We start from the raw sequence: 23568 nt of genomic DNA, 5'->3' as shown, positions 1-23568 counted from the left end.
CTACCAAGGGCCACTCATCTCCTCGCATCCAATCATCTCATTTTGCTCCAGCAGCACTGGCCTTTCTTCTTTCAAACAAGGAAACTTGCTCTCTTCTCAGGACTTAGCCCCAGCCCTTTCCTCTGCCTAGATCACTCCTCTGCCAGGTCTCTGTGTGGCTGCCTCTTTCTTATCATCTCAGACACAGAGGAGACTCCACTAACCTCTCAGTTATGTGCCCACATCTCCACTGCCAACAACTTGCCTCCCATTGCTCTGTCTTATTTTCTTCTTGGCATTTAGCAGTATCTGTAACGATCTGTCAGTCTCCTCTCACTGGGGATGGGGACTCTGTCTTTTCTACTTCTCTCTCTCCAGTCTCTACACCATATTAGCTCCCCAAATACCTGATGCTTGAGTGAATGAATCCTGGTTCTGTCACTTAAAAGCAGTGACCTGAGGCTAAGTATTTAATCAATGGGGGTCTGAGTTTGTTCATCAAAATGGGGAAAATCACACCTATATGTTGGAGAGTTTCTGAGCATATTTGGAAGATTTAAGCAGAAATTAAAATTTTTTCTCAAGACTAGTGTTCATGAATATAATGTATTAAAATTTGGGTCTGATTAATCATTTGTCATATGTGCAAATATTTAGATAGTTTCACATTGATCAAAAGAAGTCTATATCCATCCCAGTTCTGAGATCTAACACAATTACTTATAATTCTAGATTCTATTAATTCTAGAATTAATATCATGTACCAACTATCTGGCTATATACGCCCATATGTGTACACACACACACACACATAAATATACATGTATATGTATACACATGCTTGAACCCCATGAAATTACTGATATTTTACTGTTTTGGGCCAAAAACTTTCTCACTTCAGTGGCTTGACCTAATATCTATATCTATCTATTTATCTCTATAAATTTACATGGACACACACATATGTACACAACTTTGTGAAGCAGGAAAAACAGAATCATGTGATTATTTATCTGAGGGTTTTACAATAAAAAAAATAATTCAGCCAACATATTTAAGGCCTCTAGGCCAAACTAAGCAAGAAAAACGTAGAATATTGGGCCTAAAATTCAATTTCAGTTAAGCAAGCGTAAGTATTCCCTTGGATTGAACACTGAACACAGTTCTGAAGCTGCCTGTGCAGTGGGGGAAGTCAGAGAAGCCCACCATATTACAGTCCTGGGTGTCTGCCACAGACCCCACAAACAGTGTTCTTTTTAAATTTTCTCCACGTCTGGATTTGTCAGACCATTCTCTTGATAAAATGTAGACACCAGAAGGGGTGACAGTCAACATATTTAAGCACTAGCATGATGAGAGGCACATGATTGCTATCATGCTGGCATCACGCAGTGGAACAATGGCCCAGGGCAAGGATGAGGACTCAGAGGACCCTCCCTTGTGTGGAACTTGATACTCATCTTGGCCACACGGAAAAACTTCTCCTAGCCTGAAACCCTAATTCAGGCTATGATGTCACACCTCTTTTGAGAGAGATGACATCATTTTAAGCCCATTGCACAGTTAGCAAATAATTGAAGATATCTTGCTTACTCAAGATTGCATGAATAACCTAAAGGCAAGTCAAAATTACCAGGTGTGTAAAGTTTTTTAAAATTTAAATTTGACGCATTAAATTAGCTTAAAAATTCATTTATGGATTCCTTTTTGCATTCCTTTAAGGAAGAAACATTAAATATTTGTTCTGTTAAAAGTAAAATAAACACGTAACTTTTTGCAAGAATTTGAGGAAGCAGCTATTAAAAAATGTGCATAACTCCTATTTAGTTACTCAATAGTTTGTAATAACTCTGTTATTATTCTATAATAACAATTAGCTAAAAATGTTAAAGTCTAAAGCTAAAATGTCTTTTCACTGTAAAACTTCATGGAGTAACACATAAAATTTAGTCCTTTGTCTTAAATATTGTCAATTTTCCCTATAAAGTATGATTTCAGTTGAAAATAGTAACATTTCATGAAACTTACCACTTGTGAATGTGTTTTAGTTTAAGATGTTTTAGCATACATATAGTAATTTATTTGAAAATTATTGAACACTGATTCTTTTTAAATTCCAATTTTCTCATTTCTATTTTGAAAAGGAAAAAAAAGATCACATAATGTAGGAAAACTAGAAATATATATCTTTTTAAAAAGAAAGTCAATAGAGCAGTATATAGCAAGCACATTTTTCTCAACTGTTTAATATTTCTTCTCGACCAAATATCTTTTCAAGCTATTTGTAAACTGCTAGTAAATAATTAGTGAGGGCGCTTTAGCTAAAGGACTCAGTGTACAGATTTTGCATTTATTAGCTGTAACTTCAAGATTACCTGTGCTCCAAAGATACCCCAGCACTGGAAAAACTTGCACAAAGTATTAGGAAAACACAAACACCCGAGAAAAGCCGAGAAACAGCCATAGGTGATAGATAAACGCAGAGCTCCAAAGACCTGGTTTACACCGCTACACCAGAGTCAGACTGTAGGGGAGCTAAGCTTACTCCTGGGGATATTTTGCTTGCAACTATTTGATTAATTAATTTGCTAATTCCACAGGACATAACTAGTGTACTAAAAATAAAGTTTTTTGAGTGTTTACAACACATATGGGCTATCATTTTCATTCAGAGACATTAGATTTGCTTATATGGAACTATAAACTGTGAAACAGTTTGGATAACGGAGAAAGTTGCTAATAGCTCATTGTAGCTAATCTCTATCAGCTACTAGATGAAGCAACATCAGCTTCCATGCACAAAAGCCATCAACCAAGAATTAAATGATACAGATTGGTAGATATCCTTGATTGGAAATGTGAGGCGCAGACGAGAAATAGTCTATTACAAATGATTCTTTTACCTAAGATCTCTGTAGGATATTAGCAATCTTCAAAATGATAATGTTTGTCAAAGTACTACTGGCAAATAATAATTATAAAATGCAGTTATTACCCAGACGAGGTTGTAGTTGTTGTTGTTTTTTTTTCATTTTACATGATGGTTATAAAGGCTAGCGTGAAATATGGAAGTGGACACATACTTACTTTTATCTACTTAGTTGATGATTTTGATGAATGCAACTCCCCATTTTAGAGTTTATTTTGCATACAAGAGAAAAGACAATAAAATGAAAAAAATGAGGATTTATTTCTGGTATATATGGAGTCTTTTAGACCATATATGCTCTCCTTAATGCTTTCTTCCCTTTCTCTTGTTTCACATCTTTAAAGAAAACAATGAAAAGGAAGAAAGAGATAGCTGATTAGTACTTACTATGTGCCTGCCACTGTTTTAAGCAGGTCATGTATATTCATTCAACACAAAATCAGATTCAGACAAATCAGGATTATTAGTGCCACTTGTAACTCAGCAGATGCAAATGTAAATCCTATCCAGAGAAAGAGAATATTGCAATAGGCCTCAAGTTATCTCCATATTTTTTATATACAATGTCCAGTGCTCCATCAAAAATAGCCAGGCATTTGGATCCTGGGCACGGATCTAGCACTGCTCATTAGGCCGTGCTGAGGCGGCATCCCACATAGCAGAGCTAGAGGGACTGACAACCAGAATATACAACTATGTACCAGGGGAGCTTTGGGAAGAAGATGAAGAAAAAAAAAGATTGGCAACAGATGTTAGCTCAGTTGCCAATCTTTGACAACAACAACAAAAAATAGTGAGGCATATGAAAGACAAGACAATTTGACCAAATCAGGAGCACTAGCAGGTAATAGATACAGACACTCAAAAGATGTAAATAAAATAGTTAGTTAAATAATATATATAATATATTCAAGAATACTATACAAGGTTGAGAATTTTGAAAGATCTACAAACTAGAAAAAGAAAAAAACCCTAAAAATTCTAGAACTGAAAAATATCATAACTGAAGTTAAGAACTTGTTTAATGGGTTAAGTGACAGATTAGATATAGCTGAAGAAATAAGTAGAAAAATAAAATATTGGAAAATATTGGTCAAAAGAAAATGTCCAAAATGGAGAAAGAGGGACCAAAGGTAAAGAATGAGGGTAGAAATATTCACAGCTTAAGTGTACGTGTAATTGAAGTCCCATTAAGAATGGTGAAAGAGAGTGGGACAGAAGCAATATTAAAAGAGACTATTAATGGTAATTTTCCAAAATTGTTGAAAGATATCAAGACACACATTTAAGAAACATAGAAACTCTCATTGGGATAAACGCAAAGAAAACCACACCTAAGCAATCATGGCATAACTACTGGAAATCAAAGATATAAAGAAAGAATTACAAATAGTGAAAAAAAGAGAACAGATTACTTTTAAAAGACTGATTTCTGACATCAACAGAAATAGTGAAAGTTATAAGACAATGTAATAATATCTTACAGTGGAGAAAGAAAATTAACAATCTAGAATTTGGTCCCCAGGAAAAGTGCACATAAGAAGAAAAGGTAAAAATTAATCTATTTCAGACAAAAAAAACCCAAACCAAATTATCAGTATACTAAGGGAAATCCTGTATGCAATCTCAGAGATGCAGGAAGGAATGAAGAATACATATGACTATAAAAACCCATAATAACAATAATTATTGTGAGACTTAAATTATATAAAATTAAACACCTAAAAATAGCATACAATTCAGGAGAGGTACAAAAGTAGGTAAGGCACTCATTCTAAGGTTCTCAGGTTTCCCACAAAGCGATAAAACTATTAATTTGCATTATACTTTGATTAGTTCAGAGATGTATCTGTGACCTCAATAGTAACCAGTAAAACAATATAAAAGAATGTAAAAATAATAAGCTAGTGGGAAAGGGGCAATGAGGTAACAAATGTACTCAATCCAAAAGATGGCAAGCAAAGAGATTCAAAGAAATATAGAACAGGAAGGACACATATAATGCGCATAGTAAGTCAGCATATTTAAACTCAAATATGTCACTATTACATTAAATATAAAAGGACTAAGTACTCCACTGAAAAGACAAATATAATCAGATTGAATGATAAAACAGCATTTACTTATTTGCTGCTTGTAAAGAGACACATCTAAAACATAAACATGTCGAAATTTGAAAAAACTAAAAGAATGGAAAATGATAAGCCACACAAACAGTAACTAGTGGAAACCCAGTTGTTCAGATTTTAGTATCAAAGTAGAATTGAAGGCAAAAGCATTAATAGAGAGAGAAAAACATATGTATTTTATTATGACAAAAGTTTCAATGCACCAGGGGTATACGACTGTTCTGAATTTGTATCTAAATTAAGTATTTCTCAACCTTTTTTCCACTATCATCCTATCCCCTTAGGGAACCTTTTCAGATATTTTTTTAGCTAATCACCTCCCCCCAAGAAATTTTAATACTGTATATACTATATATCAGCTTACATACTGAGTCTCTTTGGAGAGCCATAGACAATCATGATATGTAAGGATTTTTTTGAACCAATTATCACCCTCATTGTGAAGGTTTGATCTAGTAAAGCATTAAAATATTAGTTTATTAGTTTAAATTATATAAAAATGCTGATATTTAACCATTTGATTTATAAAAATGACAATTTCATATTGTTAACACAATATATAAAGTAAGAGATGCAAGAACTAAAAGGAAAAATAGGCATGTCCACATTTATGTGTGAGTTGTTAACATATCTCTTTTAGTAACTGATAGAAGCAGAAAAAAGTCAGTAAAGGTATAGAAGATTTGAATAACACAATTAACAAATTTTCTAATTGACACAGAGAGAGCAATATGTCTCCATTGCAAACAACCACAGAAAACACATTCATCTCAAGTGCTTGTGAAACATTTACAGAAGTCGACTGTATTGGTAACACATACAAGACGCAAGAAATTTCAAAGATCTAAATCACATGCAGTACTATCAATAACAAGTAGAATTATACTAGGAAACAATGACAGAAAGATAACTAAAAAATCTCAATATGTTTGAAAATTAATAATTCACTTCAAAATAATCTATGGACCAAAAAGAAATAACAATTGAAATTATTTTGAGCTGATAATGGAAACAATAAATTTGGGGATACAGCTCAAACTGTTAGAGGGAAATTTATTGCTTTAAATGTATATATTCAAAGAGAAGAAAGACTGAAAAAGAATGAGCCAAAAAAAACCCCCAAAACAAGAAAATAGAAAAAAACCTCAGCAAATAAACCTAAAGAAGGAAATAATAAAGGACTGAAATTAATAAAAATAGACAAAAAATACACATAAATAAAGAGGATTTAAAAAGCCGAAAGTTATTTTTTTGAAATATCTAATAAAATTGATAACCCTCCTGGCAAAACTGTTGGAAGAAAAAGAAATGGCACAATAAACTAATAGCAAGAATAAAAAGCGAGACATTAAAACAGGGTATTATGAACAACTTCATGCTAATAAGTTCCAAATTTAGATAAAATAGATAAGACCCAGAAATATACAACTTATCAAAAGTGAAAATAAAAGTAGGAAATCTGAATAGCCCATAAAAATTAGTAGAATTAAAACTATAACTAAAAACTTGCCCACAAAATATTCCAGGGCAGATGGATTTACTTACAATTTCTAACAAATATTTAAAGAAGAAATAACATGAATTTATGTGAATTTCATCAAAGTGGAACCTTGATAAGGCCGTTACCAGAAAGGATAAATTTAGGCTAATCTTTTCATCAACATACTTTCAAAATCCTAAAAATTATTAGCAATCCAGCAACAAAGTAATAAGGGATTTTAAAAAAAGAGCATAACATATTATGATCAAATTGGGATTATTTCAACACTTCAAGTTTTATTTGACATGATAAAATCAATCAGCATCACAATAGAATAATAGAGAAAAATCATATAATAGATATCAGAAAGAATATTTCATAAATCAAACTTTTATTCATGATAATAATTCTTAGCAAACTAGGAATAGAAGGGAATTCCAAATATTGTAGAGAATATCATACTGAATGATAGAATGTTAAATGCTTTCCTTCTGAGACTGGAAACAATACATTTACCCACTGTTACCTCTTGAAAATCCTAGCTAGTACTATAAGACGGAGTTATCAATATTGAAAAAGAAGATATATAATTGCCAATACTCTTGGATACCATGATTGCCTACATAGAAAAATCGAAAGACTCTACAGATAAATTATTAGAATTCATAAGTGAGTTTAGCAAGCTTGCTGATAACAAATCGATGTACAATTAATTGCTTTTCTATGTATTAGTAACAAAAAGTTAAAATTGAAATAGAAGAGATAGCATTTAGAACAGCATCAAAATATTAAGTGCTTAGTGACATACCCAGCAAAGAATGTGCAAAATGACCACCAAGCAAGGTAGAAGATATTATTGAGAGAAATTAATAAAGACCTAAATAAATGGAGACATCTACTATGTTCATGAGCAAGAAGACTCAGGAAAGATGTCAATCTTCTGAAATCCATCAATATCTCAACAACGTTTTATTTTTTAGAGAGGAATCTTAAGTTAATTCTAAAATTTACATGAAAACGTAGAGAATCAAGAATGATCACAATAATCTTGAAGAAGAAGAAACCAGGAGATTTTACCAATGGGTGAAAATATTTGTAACATATATAACAATCAGAGGTATCAAAATATATAAAGAATTCCTATAAATTTATATATATAAATGATTTGATTAGACATTTGACAAAGAAGATATTTACGTAGCCCATATACATATGAAAAAGGGCTCAAATGCATTAATAATCAGGAAAATGCAAAGTAAAACAACGCTAAGCTATCACTACGCACGCACTAAATGCCAGCGCATAAGGTCAGTAAGGAAGCGAGCTGCCATGCATTGTTGGTGCGAGCATAAACTACTGGAACCACTTTGAGCAATTTTTGATTTTCTACTGAAGTTGAAAATAAATATCCTCTGTGGCCCAGGAACTTATTCCTAGGTATACGCTCAACAGAAATACACGGACGTGTGCATCAAAGGCTGGGGAAGAATAGTCAGGCCAGCGTGACTCATAATAATAAAAACTAGACTCAACACAAATGTTTCTCCACATAGAATAGGTGAATAAATTGTTGCATATTCAGATAATTAAATATTATACAATAATGAAAATAGAATACTGCTAGACGCAACACCCTAGTGACTCTGAAGATACAATGGTGAATGAAAGAATGGAGGAGGCGTGACGGGACTTTAGAGGTCCCAATAATGTAATCACGTTCTGTTTCTTGGCTTGGGTAATGGTTACACAGAGGTTTGCTTATAACAAGTGAACCACTCTGTACATTTATATGTTGGGTATTTTTCTGTACATGGGCTCTAGTTTAGCAGAGAAAGTTAAAAATAACATTAAAAAACTGTGTTGTTCTGGGGCTGGCCCCGTGGCCGAGTGGTTAAGTTCGTGCGCTCCGCTGCAGGCGGCCCAGTGTTTTGTTGGTTCGAATCCTGGGCGCGGACATGGCACTGCTCATCAGACCACGCTGAGGCAGCGTCCCACATGCCACAACTAGAAGGACCCACAACGAAGAATATACAACTATGTACCGGGGGGCTTTGGGGAGAAAAAGGAAAAAATAAAATCTTTAAAAACAAAAAAAACTGTGTTGTTCTTAAATGTTCAAAACACCCAACAGCGCTGTATGCAAAAACAGTTATAACTCCAGGAAATAATTTTTATAATTTGTAAGCAAATAGTACCAGTTGATACACACGTTTACCATCTTTCATACACTGTTCTAAGCACTTTACAAATACAACTCATTCAATCTTCTCAACAATCTTATGAGGCAGATACTATGAACACCTTCCCCTTATGAATAAGTAGGGTGAGGCCCAGAGAGATTACATAACCTGCTCAGGGTCATAGAACTCATAAGTGAACCACAAGGAATGGTGCCACATTCTGCACTGTTCAACATTTGTTATACTGCCTCTCAGGGCAAAACTTCTAAAGTTTAAAGTGTCAGATTCATCCATTGTGATTGTATTTAAAATGATACTTTGTTGTTCCTCTATGTATCGGAACCTCTTGTGTATATACATATTGAGTAGATTGCTTTAACATTTTGAAATAGATATTTTGCTTTGCATAAATATTAAAAAAATTCTAACATGCTTAGAATAATTGAAGATGGATTTTAAGCAAAATGCATTTTAAACACATAAGAACAATTAAAAATCATCATAAAAAGCTGGAGTTGAATCCAACTCTGTTAGCTGTATCTTCTCTGGATCTCAATTTTGGTGCCTTGTTTTGGGTTTTCTTTTTTGAATTTTTTTTGCTGAGGAAGATTTGCCCTGAGCTAACATCTGTGCCAGTCTTCCTGTATGTTTTAGTATGTGGGCCTCCAGCACAGCATGGCTGCCAACAGAGTGGAGTAGGTCCACACCCAGGAACTAGGCTCAGGCTGCCAAAACAGAGAGTGTTGAACTTAACCACTAGGCCACCTGGCCTGGCCGAATTTCCATGCCTTTAAAAGGGGCATAAAAACCCTTCTCCAACAAAGATGTTCTGAAACGAAGGGACTTAACATTTGTGTTACGAGCTAAGTGACTAATCAATTATGAAAACAGATCCATCTGCACAGTAAGTCAATCTTAGAAATTTTCGAACCTAAAGGTACCTCACTTTAAAATTCCATTTTACCGACCTGAAAGTCAAAAGTGCTAAATAACCAGCCAAAACAACTCCTCTTAGTAAGATTGGCATCTGGAAGTTGAATGCAGGGCTTTCGGTTACAAGTTCAGCGCTTCTTGAAAAAAGTTTGATCCTTATTTTTTTCTTCCTGTTTTCCCTTTTCTCTCTGCACATAAAATACACAAACTGAATTTTTAAAAATTGTATATTATTGTCATTTATTCAGTAAATGCATTTGATTTATTTCTTTTCTAAGGATTTGCATTACAGGAGACATATTTTGATTAGGCTGTGTTCTCCAGCTCGCTGCTTTTTGGTCAGGAATAGAATATAAAAAGCTTTCACACACATTTGTCTTCAAGTTTGGGAAGCTCTCTGCCCTCCATCCCTCTCTCATGCGGCCACACACAGGCACTTGGGGGCAAGATACTAATGAAAAAGAAAGCAATATTTCACAATTATTTTATTTATAAGCCATTAAATTATTTTTAAATGATTAATGATTTTTTTCATAATTAAAAGAGATTTATGGAGAAGCGTTAGAATGTTGGTTCTGGTCCTTCAAAACTGCTATCACACTCATTTCCACCTGATTATATTTACCTCTTTTGTTTTATTTTAACTTAAAGACTATTCTTTACTCCAAACACAATAATAAAGGTCTAGAAAAATAGAAAATAAAAAGTACTAAGTAATTAAAATGACTAATACTTACATTTTCCAAATCAAACTAAAAACCAAGTTGAAATTGTTTTCATTTAATTGAAAAAGTAAGAACACTAGTCTTACAGAGATGGAAATATTTCTATCACAAGGAAAACAACTTTTTTCTTAAATTTAATGAAGTTTTCTAAGTCAAGGCATTCTTTAGACCTCTGTCTTACTGGAGCATCTCCTCTTATGAGAATATGCTAGACTTGTGTGAATGACTGAGTTCTTTCATCTGACTAGACACAGCTGGCAAGTGGCATAAAGAGAAAGGAAAATGAAAGTCTTTTCTTTTCTCCTGAAAAACCAAGAAATGATAGATCACATGCAGACTGAAGCATTAGTTGAACTACATATCTTAGTACAAATAGTGTTTTCTACTGTTTTGTGAATAAATGATATTGTAGTATATTTTAATTTTAAAAGTCTATCTGTGATGTGTGCTTTCCCTACACACTGTTTGGATAAATATAAATGCATATTTAATTAATTTTAAAAATTAAACCAAACTGACCAATGTTAAAACAGAAAACTTAGTTAAAATGTTCTAACCAATAAAATACGTATAGCAAAATACGTATATCCCACCTACGGTGAAAGATCTCAAATAGCTGGGCATGCAACAGGCCAAAAAGTTTTCTCAGACACGTGTAAAGTGGGAGGGACTCCGGGCTTGATCAAGCCCTTTGTTCTGAACATGAGGAACCTGAGCCCAGAGCAACGATGGACCACCATCCATCCCCTCACTCACAGGACTCTGACTCCCAGGCCCGCTGTGCTCCCGGCTGTGTGAGAGGCACATGGGAGCAGCTCAGGGGGACTGAAGGAAGAAGCTAGTGAAGCAATTTGAAGACAAAATAGAACTCTTCTTTTACTTTCTAATTTTCCTCTCAACTTTGAATGTCACACAATAATAGACATTTGTAATTTTTTTCCATTGTCTATATAATAATTTTCTGGGAGGAAAGTTGAACAATTATAAAGTGTGTATATATACACAAAAAGTAAGTTTTATTCCCATCCCACTCTCAAAGTTCTCCCAGAGGTAGCCATTATTAAATTTTTCATTCGAATTTCCAGAAATTTTCTATCAGTGTATGTGAATGTATATACGTAGTTATACAAATGTTAATGTAGCTTTTTTTTTTCACTTAATATATCTTGAAAATCATTCCAGATTTGTGCGTGGAGATCTCGTTCATTCCTTTAAAGAACTATGTGATAGTCTATCATATGGATTTAAAGTAACGTATTCAACAACTCACCTATTATTGCGTTCAGGTAGTTTCTGATTTTTTGAATATCACAAATAATGCAAAAAACCCATAATTTGATATGTTCTTAGACTAAGATTTAGTAGGGTCAAAGAATATGTAAAACATTGACCCTTTGGTATCTTTAGATATCAAATTTTGACCAATTCTGGCATATGTTAGCCTCCTTACATCTACACCTGGACGCAAGGAAACACCCGTCACACCAGACTAGCTCTGGACGCCCCCATCCCAGGCAGACAGAGGAATACTCTTAGAACACAGAGGCTTAAATATCCTTCAGTACTTTTGAGTCATGTACAAACTCCTTTTTTTGTGTGTCTGAAACAGTGGACAGGTAATGATGATTTTCATCACGTAGTAAGGATATTCTCTGTATTTCTTATTTATACGTTAGTTAAGACAATGTAAAGCAAAAAAGGTACTAATAAGAAAACAACCTGAATAGGAATTTTAATGAAAAACTTTATGGAAACTCACCAACCACTAGAAAGGAAAATCTAAAACAAACATTACTCCAAATTTTACGAAAGGAAACTCCATCAAAATCTCATTACCAATCAATTTTTTCCATCGTCTCTTTACAAATGCAAGAAAGGGAGGACAGGGAAAAAAGGGAAAAAGGGAGGGAGAAAGGGAGGGAGGAAATGAGGAAGGAAGGAGGGGAGCAAGTTGAAATGTACAACATAAACTTTCTTTACTGGTATATTGGCTAAGGCTATTATTTTCATACTTCTATACTGTATGCAAATAAATGTATAAAACTTTCGTGAAAGGGTTTAGATTTTCAAAGTACTGGGGTATTTATACACTAGTATATTAAGAATTATATATTGCTCAGTACATTTCTGTGTGTTTTGTGTCATGTTATTTTTAGGTTTATCGGAAACTACAAACCCTGCTCCCTGTTCTCTGTGAGTGAGCTATTAACTGTAAGCCCTCTGCCAGAGGAGATGCCAGCAGGATTGCTCTGACCCAAGTAGGACCCACCAGTATCTGGATTGGGGGTAACTGAATTGCATCAAATCCCACCCCTAGCATGAGGCAGTCACCCTGTACCATTGGGGCAAGGTCTCAGAGAAGACACTCAATGGACAACCAATTCGCTAAAAAAGGTTTCTTCTAAGGACACCTCTAACCTAGTTATCATCATGATTTCAGTTATTCTCTAAAGAAACCAGAACTGGAATTAAAGAAATTTCAAGTGAAAGAATACAGAAAATCTAGGACAGCGATTGGCACTTAGGAGAAAGACACTTGTCGTGTAACACTGAAGTCCCCAGCTGCAATGAACAAAGAGCACGCTCCTTCCCGTCTGAAGGAGGGCTCCAGCCATTGAGTCGCATCAGCCTCCTACCAGAGAAATGGGGCAAGGATAGGCGACCTTCCCTGGGGAGCAACGGTCTCCTGGGGAGAAACTCTCCCAAACACAAGGCCTTGTTTTCTTTTTGTTTTCCTTTGGCAGTGAGAATATTTTGGAGGTGAAATCATGTAAACCTGGATAAGAGTAAGCGTAAACTATACAGGGAAATGGTAGAAATAAAGGATGGGAGAGGAGGAAATAGAAAACTAATGGTAATGAGTCAAGAGTAATCTTGTCAGGGTGAAGCACAGAATTTGGAAAGGGAAAAGGCGTCCTAGAAGTATTCCCACAGCCTCATTTTAAAGATGAGGGAACTGAGGCCTCCAAAGTTTAAGAGATTTGCCTCAGCTCACACAGGCCATCTCTGGAAGTTCTGAGCCACTGGGTCAGGTGTCCTGACTCCGAGGGGCGTTTCCCATGACCCCACATTGCATCAATGCCCGTCACAGCTGTGAGCCTTCCTTGCTTGGACCAATGGCTGCTGGCATCTGGGCCTGCTGTCCCCGATCTCCAAGGACTCCTGCTCTCTCTAACTCCTAGGGGTTCCGAGTTCAATGATGATGGAGCAGACGCCAATGCATTGATTTAATTCACCATCTCAGGCCTGTACAGTAGCTTAATCAACTGACGGAAAAACTTTGGCTCTCTTTAACGTTATATTCTTTAAGAACACTATTCCAAATATATTATTTCAGAAGAATGACAATGCCTTCAACTGATCATATTAAAGATCACAATAATAGAAATAAATATGTATATAGATAGAAAATTCAGTTTTTTTCTTGAATTCCAATTTGCATAAAGTCACCTCTTCTATTTCATTTTTCTTCCCATCAACACCTCCCTCCCCAACTCTCCTTTAGTCCTCCATTTCTCTGCACAGACTCCAGTATTTGTTTCTATGTTCCACCAGATTATAAGTTTCCTGAAGTTGGGAATCATCACTTATCTATCTTTTTATTCCCCTCACCTCAACAGGCATAGCCCTTGACACATTGAAAGCACATGGTAATGTTTTCTGAATAAAGGTTTGACGCTTTCACATGTATATACAAATGCAATTTTTTAAAAACTCCAATTTGAGAATAAGAATGACTATAAATAGCTTCATCTAAACAGGATTGTTAGAAATAACCCAATACAACCAGTTTCTTTTACGGATGATGGAACTGAGGTCAAGAGTAAGCAGGTGGCTCAGAGCCACCCCACTGGTTAGAGCGTGGGTGAGGGTGTCCACCCTGTCCCCTGTGTCTGTCTGCTGCTCTGGGCAGTGCATTCCATGCAGTCACTTTCCACATATGGATTAAATCACTCAGATACTGAAATGACGAGAAAGGATCAATGCCTTGATTATGCACTAGAACCTTGACACATTGCGCTCTCTGTATTCAAATCTCCAACAATGCCTGGTACGTAGTAGACATTCAATCAGTTTGGGATTCTACATCACTTTTTCCCTTCTCTCCTCCAAATTTCCAGATCAATCACTTTGAAGTTGCTAATATACCAAGTGTGCATCAGCTCACGAATCAAAGTTAGCATGTTGACAATGCCACCTAGCATGCTTGTAGAAGCCAATGGTACCACCCCAAGGCTGCTCCCATGTGAATGATGGAAGTGCTCCCCAAGGCGCATTCTTGGGAGAAATGGGGATGCCCATGGGGATGCTCTGAGAAGAAATGGGGATGCTCAGGGGAATGCTCTGAGAAGAAATAGGGATGCCATCATGGGGAGGTGCTGATAGAGAGGGTCTCATTGCATTTCCAAATGCCAAATTCCTTCTTCCTCAGGCAGGTATGTCTCCTAGCAGAGAGATTCCTACTTGTCTGTAGATTTCTTTGGGATACATGAGTTGAATTCATAGGATGGTGAATTCTTTGGACAAGAATTTCTGTATATCAAGGGCCTCCCAATAAGTTATCTACTTGCCCCAAGTTACCCCCCAAAAGTCACTGTGAGTTGAACCACTTAGAATACCTGTTAGCTTTTACATTAAGACGTCCTGAAGTCTATCCTGATTCTTAATTTTGATGGCTCTCTTTAATATAATGAAGCCTTTTAGTCTTGCTTGGGATTAGTTTACCGCTTAATAAATTCCTTCCAACACTGTTCTGTGAGTCAACAAGCAGCCTCCCCTGTGATTTGAGCCTGGCTAACAACAAATAGAGTTTGGAAGATGGATTGCCAGGCAGAGGCATTTTCCAGGTGGTACATGCCCACTTTGAGGAAGCTTGATCGTTTTATTTTTGCGTCTATTTGAGTAAGACGTCCCTTGGCTGAAAATAACACGTCAACTTTTGGAACGTCCTCATCTGTACCACTGATGTGTTGATTTCTAGGTTATATTTTAGGCTGGACTAACACCAAAAACATGTTTCAAAGACAGATGAAAATGCCAAATTTGAAAATCATTTAAATAATTTACAATATATAAAGTGTAGAGAATTCTCAGCAAACATTTTAACTAGGTATTTATTGAGAACCAACAATGGGTAGCTTTATGTACTGGCACAATTATTTTCCCTACACTGATGTCTGTTCCTGACACATCTTGAATTTTTCTACCCTTCCCCTAAGTAACTTGACTCAAAAAAAGAGTTTCTCCCAGCTAGGTTGCTGACATATAGTCACCACTGATTTTGTCTCATGTTGTCCAGCTGAGTCGGTGCACTCTGAAATCTACAGCTTACGCTGTCAGGTAAAAAGCTGTATGAAGAGGATACAGGCTTTGGAGTTGCAACTAGTTAACTTTGGGCTTCTACTTGAGACAAAAAGCGACTTCATTTTAATAGAGAAAATGTCAATCAAGACGTAACTACTGACACCCGTCTTTGTTTTGCCAGCTAGTAATAAAAGATAAAGCATAGGAAATGGAGGAGCTGCAGCCAGGCTTTTCAACACACACAGTCCTTGTTTCCCACTGGGCGCTGCAGAAAAGCATGTCCATTCACTGCACATCCTCTGCATTTCGGAGCTAATATTTTTGCAGTTCTTAACTTGGTGCATTACAGTCTCACGCAGTTAATTTTGTTAACCCTTTGAAACGCACTGTTTGACGTCTCGCTTAACACTACTGCTAACAGGACCCAGTTTTTAATGTTTCTATTTCTCAATGTTGAGCATAGAAACCTTTAAAAGAAAATCGAGTAAGAAATTTTAGAAACAAAGTAATGGCTTCAAGTAATCCTGTCTTACTTGCTATTGCATAACTTTAAGAAGGGCAATAAGGAAACGCATGTTAACCATACATTACTGGAACTGCTTCTACAAAATTGATTTTGGATTGGACTGATTTTTAGCAGGGGTCCCCCTCCACACACAATGACAGAGTGCTACCGAAAACAAGAGCAGCCTGGCACGATCTGCCTTCTTCCTGAGGCGTTTAGCGGGTGCGCTGTACGTGAATGCATACGCCTGCCCCCAGGGCAGAGCTTCCTCCAACATTTTCATAGTCGCTCTAGCTAAAGCGCAGAAAGAACAGAATCTACAGATGATTAATTCGTCCCCAGGCTCAATCACTTAAGTCCCTAATTAAATATCTCACTTCGCTTTCAACTATTGTAGGAAAAGATAATCAGCAAATTTGCAGCGCTAATAAAGAAGTTTTTATTTTCCTTTATAAATAATAAGATCTAAACCATTGGTCATCTCACTCAGTGCCTGCATCTCCCCTGTTGACTTCTAAATCCAGAACATTTTTTAAAAATGCAACAAGGTGGTAAAGTGCATTTTCCTCGAGAATACACTTTTCTCACACACATTCTACAGGTTTTTCTACCTTCAATCTCATTACCAGCTTCTTCCTCTCTCCCTGCTATTTCTTCCTCTTGAAGTCTGCTATCAACCAACACAACAAACTCAAGGAAAAAACCAACCTCCTTTTTCCCTGCTCCGCAAACCTCACCAATCTCTTTGCCAACCTTTTCCCATCCTGCTCCCCAGAAAGAAAAATGACCCAACTCTAAGGTTTACATCAGAGAAGAAATAATGCATTCATTAAAAAAAGAAAGAAAAAAAAGCAGCCCTTCTCAGTGGGGGCTCAAAGGGCAGTGAGAATGCCTGAGTCTCTCCTCAGGCTGGTTGGAAGGAAACGGTTAATTCAGGGTAAGTGATAATGTGTAGTCAGTTCGCCTAGAAAAAGGAAGGAAATTCAAAAGCTGGTTGCTGTAGTAACCATCACAGACCAAAAAATATATATGTCCAGGTTCATTTTAAATAGAACTCCTGCCATCTCTCTGGATTCTGTTCTCTCAAGAAAAATGAGCTTGCCGCTTAAATTTGTTGTACGTACCTCAACCATTAAACAAGACATTTAACCATAGTGGCAGTTCTGTGACCTTTGAATGCCGTGTAATCTCTGAGAGGTGCTGCTTGCTCATGAAGACTCGTGCTGCGGAATCCAGCAACTTCATCCAGGATTAGGAATATAATTGAAGAAAAAAAAAAGGAAAAAAAACGAAGGAAACACAAAAGCACGCAGAGCGATCGAGAAAGAAGGAAGGTGGAAAGAGAGAGTCTCTCTGGGCGAGTCCACCACTTTTCTCCCAGACAAGCGCTGGGACAGAGCCGAGCTGCTGCAGTGCCCAGACCCACCGACTGGCTGGGGGAGCGGGCGGCCGGCCTGCGCGGCTGGGAGGTGCTGTCAGTTGCCACAGGCAAGGAAAGGCAGAGACCAATCGGCTTCCACTCTGGCAGCTCGCTGGAGTGGAGCCTTTTCTGTTTGTTTCCTCATTTCAAGAGTGACGTCAAAGGGTTTAGTTTTTCCTCTGCATGTGCTATTAATTTTAAAGTGCTGTACTATGGGAAGAATGTGTGTGTGCCTGTGATTTGCCTGGGCACCCCACTCTCAGGAGAACCCAAGAAACATTTCCTACGTTCAGGAATAAATTTTTAAAATTTAAAAAACCTTGCAGATAGGTGCATCAAACCCCCCCCCCCCCAAAATAGACAAAAAACTCTGAGCTAAATAATAGCAGCAAGATTTATATTTTTTCCAAATATGAGTGTATGCCCACTTCACAGCTGTTGCTTATTTTTGAACTAATTCATTTCTACCCTTACCTAGAGATGAGTCGTGAATTAATCTTTACAGCTGTGGGTGCAGGATTGCACACATGAGCTGGCGAGCAGTATTATGTGCAATGAGAAACAGAGAGCACATTTAAGCCACTGGCCCCTGCTTTTCCACCTCTCCTCCAGCTTCTGTGGGGAGCTGTCAGGGTCATTCACGTTGGGGAGGTCCCTCCTGCCCCCACACCGGGTGTGAGAAGCGGGCTTGAGGATGCCGTGCAGGCAGCCTGGGGCTCAGCACATCCTCTCCCCAAATGTGTGAAGGTGCAGTTGTCTAGGGACACTTCCTCTCCCCGGGCCCAGCTTACCCCTCAATCTCTCCTCCTGCCCTGGAAGTGTCAGTGGTGCCCATCTGTTGTTTCTGCCTCCCCGCACCCTCCCCCTTCTCCCCCTACCCTCCTCCTTCTCCCCCTGTCCCATTCTGCTAACAACTTCTTTTTCTCCTTTGGAAACTTTCCCTCCTCTGTCTATGGAGGCATAGCCTTCCCCACCAACTCCCACTCCCACAACAGAACTAGAGGGGACACGTGACCCCGACTGGCCAATCCGATTTCCCCATCGCTCTAGACAGAGGATGTTTCAGGGGAGGCACACACTCAGAAAGGCCAGGGTCCTCCTTCAAATCTTCGTAGGGATTCTTTCACAAGGAAGGTGTTTCTCTCTCTGTAAGACCCGACATGCCAGGGGTGAAAGCCTGTAGTTGGCCGGGTTCATCTATGATGTCGAAGGCACAGCCGTGAATGAAACAGGATCTGCTTTAGTGTCCTGTACATTTGGGGAAGGGTGAAGACAGGCAATAAAAATAAGTAAACATATAATGTCAGTGGGCAATAAGGGCTTTGAAATAAAGGAAAGTAAGGGCATAGAGTAGTGTGCATGTGTGTGTGTGTATGTGTGTATACATGTGTGTATATATGTATATGTGTGTATGTGTATATATGCACTGTGTATGTATGAGTGTATATGTATGTATGAGTGTGTATGTGCATGTGAGTGTGTGCCTGTGTGTGTGTGTGTATTTGCATATAGAATTGGCAGGATTTCAAGACGTGGGGTGTGAGAGGAGAGGAGAGGAATCAAGGATAACCCCAGGACCCTGGCTTGAGCAGCTAGAATAGAGCTGCCCCTCGCTGATATGGGGAAGATGGAGAAGAGGCGGGCATTGATGTGGCATGGAGCGTGGTTTGGACCATCGTTCAACAGCAATAAAGATGTACTGCTTGCCCACTCTGCACCAGGCACTGTTCTAAGTGCTGGAGTCCAAGAAGAGAAAACACAAACACGAAAGCCTTTGCCCTCACGAAACTTAGATTCTTCTGAGGGGACACAGACCATAACAATAAGCTAAAATTGTTATTGGATGTTTAACAGGGGTAATATTGTAGAGAAAAACTTCTGATGGGGCAGGGCTGCTGGTCAGGAGGGGGCCTGCAATTTTACACTGAGTATCCGGGGAAGGTTTCACTGCAGAGGTGATACCTGAACAAGACTCGAAGTTGACGCGGAAAGAAGATGGGGCAGGGAATCCCAGGCAGGGAGGGTGTCAAGTGCGAAGGCTCTCAGGCAGGAGGGTGGCTGGCAAGCAGTCAGTGATGGCAGCGGGTCTGCATGGGCAGATCATGCATGGCTTTCTAGGACCTGGTAATGACTTTGGCTTTTACTCTGAAAGACAAGGGGGTTTAAGCAGAGGATTGACAGGATCACTGTGGCAGCTGTGCGGAGGTCAGGGTGGAAGAAGGGAGACCAATAAGGGATATATTGCAATAAAACAAGCCAGAGACCATGGCGGTGTTGACCAGGGTGTTTTTCGTGGGAGTGGCTAGAAGTGCTTGGCTTCTGACTGTATTTTGTTGTTAGAGACAATAGGATTTGTTAAATGAATTGGATGCTAGGTATAAAGGAGGGAGATGAGTGAGAGGAGCTAATAACATCTCCCAGCTGTTGGGTTCCATCAAATGGAAGAATGGAGCTGGCATTGGCCAAGAGAAAATGGGAAGGTCAGGTTTTGTGGGGAAGATGAAGAGTGTGACAGTGACCATGTACATTTGCCTCTAAGACATCTACATGGAGATGGTGAGTAGGTAGTGGAATGTACAAGCCTAGAGTTCAGGAGACAGTTTTGAGCTATTGATATAAATTTATAAGTCATTGTACATGCATGGTACTTAAAACCAGGGGACTGGATGAGATTACCAAGGGAACGAGTACAGATGGAAAAGCCCAGGCAGTCCAAGATTAAGTAGTTGGGAAGATGAGGAAGAACCAGCAAAGGAGATGACAAAGAGCCTCTAAGAGGTAAGAAAAAAACCAAGAGGGTGACATCATGGAAGCCAAATGAAATTTTCAATGATCAGTTCTTTTAAATGAAAGTTAGGTGGAGACTGAGACTTGACCCTTAAATTTAGAATATGTAATCATTTGTGCCCTTGACAAAATCAAGTTAATACAGTATAGAGGGTGAAAGATCTAGAGAGAGGGGATGGGTAAGAATTGGGAGCAGATAGTGTGCGTAGTTCTTTCAAAGTGTTTTCCCCACAGAGAGCAGTGAAATGGGACAGGAGGGAACGTGGGGTCAAGGGACCCTTTTTTTTTTTTTTTTCGGTGAGGAAGATCACTGCTAAGCTAACATCTGTGCCAATCTTCCTTCATTTTGTATGTGGGATGCCACCACAGCATGGCTTGATGAGTGTTGCATAGGTCCGTGCCTGGGATCTGAACCTGTGAACTCCAGGCCACCAAAGCAGAGTGTGTGAACTTAACCACTACACCACCAGGCCAGCCCTGGGAACATTTTTAACATGAAAGAAATATCAGCATTTTGTATGTTGATAGAAAAAAACCAGTTGAGAGGAATAATTAGTGATGCACAGGAGAGAGAGGAAAATTGTTGGAGCACAAATGGAATGCGTGATGGACAGAAGGGTCCTCCAAGGATGTCCACACTTTAATCTCCAGAGTCTGTGAATATCATATACTACATAGCAAAAGAGACTTTGCAGTGATTGAGGTTATGGATCTTAAAAGAGGGAGATTGTCCTGGATCACCTGGGTGTGCTCCATCAAATCACATAAAAGCAGAGAACTTTCTCTGGCTGGAAGCAGAGGAGAGATGCAGCAGCAGAAGAAGTTAGAGAAATTCCAAGTATGGCAAGTGTTTAACACACTGCTCCTGGTTCTGAGATGTGGGACCTATGTTCAAGGACCAGAGAGAAACCACTAGTAGCTAAGGGCTGCCCCCAGCTGACAGATAGCAGGGAAACAATCACCTTAGTCCTACAGCTGCAAGGAATCGGATTCTGCCAACAACCTGAATGAACTTGGTATGGATTCTTGCCAGAGCCTCGAGAAAGGGACCCAGCCCTGCTGACACCTTGTTTCAGCCTTGTGAGCTCTAAGCAGAGTACCTAGCCAAGCCCACCTACAGATCCATGAGGTGACGGAGTTTGTGTTCACCTGTTCCAGCAGCGATGGAACACTGATAGGATGATTGGCTTTAGAAAGCAGCATGGTGATTCATCCACAGACAGAAGAGAAGGCAGAGTAAATGATAGAGGTGCTGCTACGCGGGTTCTGGTGGTGGCACAAGATTGTGAAAGTTCTCTGTGACTTCTAATTTCTCAGTGAAATAGGAATTAAGAGTCGGCTAAGAGAGAAGATGGGAGAAGTAGTGGAGGTTTGAGGAGAAAGGTGTGAAACAGTCATCCAGGAGAGCAAAGAGCAAGAATTATCAGAGAAGTATAAGCTGATGGCCAAGAGCACTAAGGATCTATTTGAGTTTTGTCCTCATGAGTTAAAGTGATACCAGACAGCACGTTACCTTTACAGTATCTGAGACATCCAAACAGAAATGTCATACGGGCAGTTGCGATGTAATTCTGGAGAGCCAAAGGCAGATGAAATGGTACTGAAATCCACGGGAGGGCACGAAATCATGTAGGGAACAAGAATAAACTCAGGGTCTAAATTCTGGAATCTTCCAATGTATAGCTATTGAGAAATTGAAGATGATCCAGCAAAGGAGACCAAAAGGGAGTAACCACAGAAGTAAATACGCAACTAAGATAGTGGTCTCTCAGAAGTCAAGTCCTGATGACAGTCAGTGCTATGGACTGAATTGTGCACCCCCACCCCAATTCATATGCTGAAGCCCTAACCCCTCAAGTGACTATATTTGAAGACAGGACCTATGAGGAGACAGCTGAGGTTAAATGAGGTCATAAGCGCTGGACCCTAATCCGATAGGTCTGGTGTCCTTTAAGAAGAAGTGGAGAGACCAGAGCTCTCTCTCTGCCATATGAGGATATGGCTGAAAGGCGGCCGTGTGCAAGCCAGGAAGAGGCCTCTCACCAGGCACCAACTCTGCTGGCACTTTGATTTTGGTCTTCTAGTCTGCAGACCTGTGATGAAGTAAATTTCTATTGTTTAAGTTCACCGAGTATGACATCATTTTGTTATTCAACCCGAATGGACCAATGCAGTCTGTTATGTGAGTCAACGAATTTTCTTTTTTGCCTGTGACCATTTAACTTGGCTTTCTGTTACTTATAACAGGAAGAGTCCTAACAAATTCAATAGACAGTGTCAATGTTTCCTAGAGGCGACTGTCAACCCTCCTCTCCCTGATGTGAATTACTTCACCATAAGCAGCTTGAAAAAAACTTTAAGCATGTATCTACATCTATCTAATCATTTCCACCAAGCCCAGTAATACCCATCCAGGATGACTGTGTTTAAAACACTAACTGGTTTTCTGAGGCGCCATCATTTAATACATACTTTGGAGTGTTCTTTGAAACACAACATTTGAATTACCACATTTTCTGTAATTTATTAGTTACAAAAATAATCTAAAAGGAGCCACCTTATTTCAGCCTCTTCCTTTTCTTCCCAAATCCCCTTCTTAAATAGTCCATGACTCACAGAAATGACCACTCTTAGTCACTTTCTTTCCTTTACAATTCAACTCTCTATTTTCTCTATTAACGGAACAGAAAATATGATTCTCCTCTTGCTGCATCTCCAGGATGAGAAATTTCTCAGTGACCTTACAGACGTTAAATTTGTTCAAGAAATACTTATTGAGTATATATTATAGGCAGAATCCTGTGGTGTGTGTTCAACACACTATCGGGATTAACAGAGATCAAAAGAATGTGATCTCTATCTTCACAAGTCACATACGCTGCTTCAAGTATAAGACACATATTCTTACGTTAGTGACATAATAGCGACAAGAGCAAAGATGCAATGAGGGTGCTAAAGGTGGAAAAGGTACAATGGAAATTCAGAGAAAGGGGAGATTCCTTCCCATGGCGGAGTTTGGGAAGCATTTGCATAGTGAGGAGATTTCACTTGTCCTGAACCAGGAAGGCACACATTATGTTGAGGGACTGACCTACAGATTAAGTATAAAGACAGTACAGGAAATGGGGAAAGAATAATACGTTGTGACCTCCAACATGGCAGATTAGTGCGAAGTTGTAGAAAGTTGAATCTGGAAT

General features: G+C 38.5%; 1 protein-coding gene across 1 annotated transcript in view; it reads right to left on the bottom strand.

Annotated features, from left to right (window-relative positions):
• PDE7B (phosphodiesterase 7B) overlaps positions 1–17771 on the bottom strand; it is a 294049-nt gene extending 276278 nt beyond the window's left edge. Inside the window, exon 1 of the mRNA XM_005596942.4 lies at positions 17289–17771. Coding sequence (XP_005596999.1) covers positions 17289–17309 — 21 coding nt within the window. The 5' untranslated portion in view covers positions 17310–17771. The remainder of the gene's footprint in view (positions 1–17288) is intronic.
• Between the last annotated feature and the right edge of the window lie 5797 nt (positions 17772–23568).

This window comes from Equus caballus, chromosome 10 (assembly GCF_041296265.1).
Source record: "Equus caballus isolate H_3958 breed thoroughbred chromosome 10, TB-T2T, whole genome shotgun sequence".
Taxonomy (NCBI): Eukaryota; Metazoa; Chordata; class Mammalia; order Perissodactyla; family Equidae; genus Equus; species Equus caballus.
Note: the sequence above shows the minus strand (reverse complement) of the source record. Positions and strands in the feature narration are given on the sequence as shown.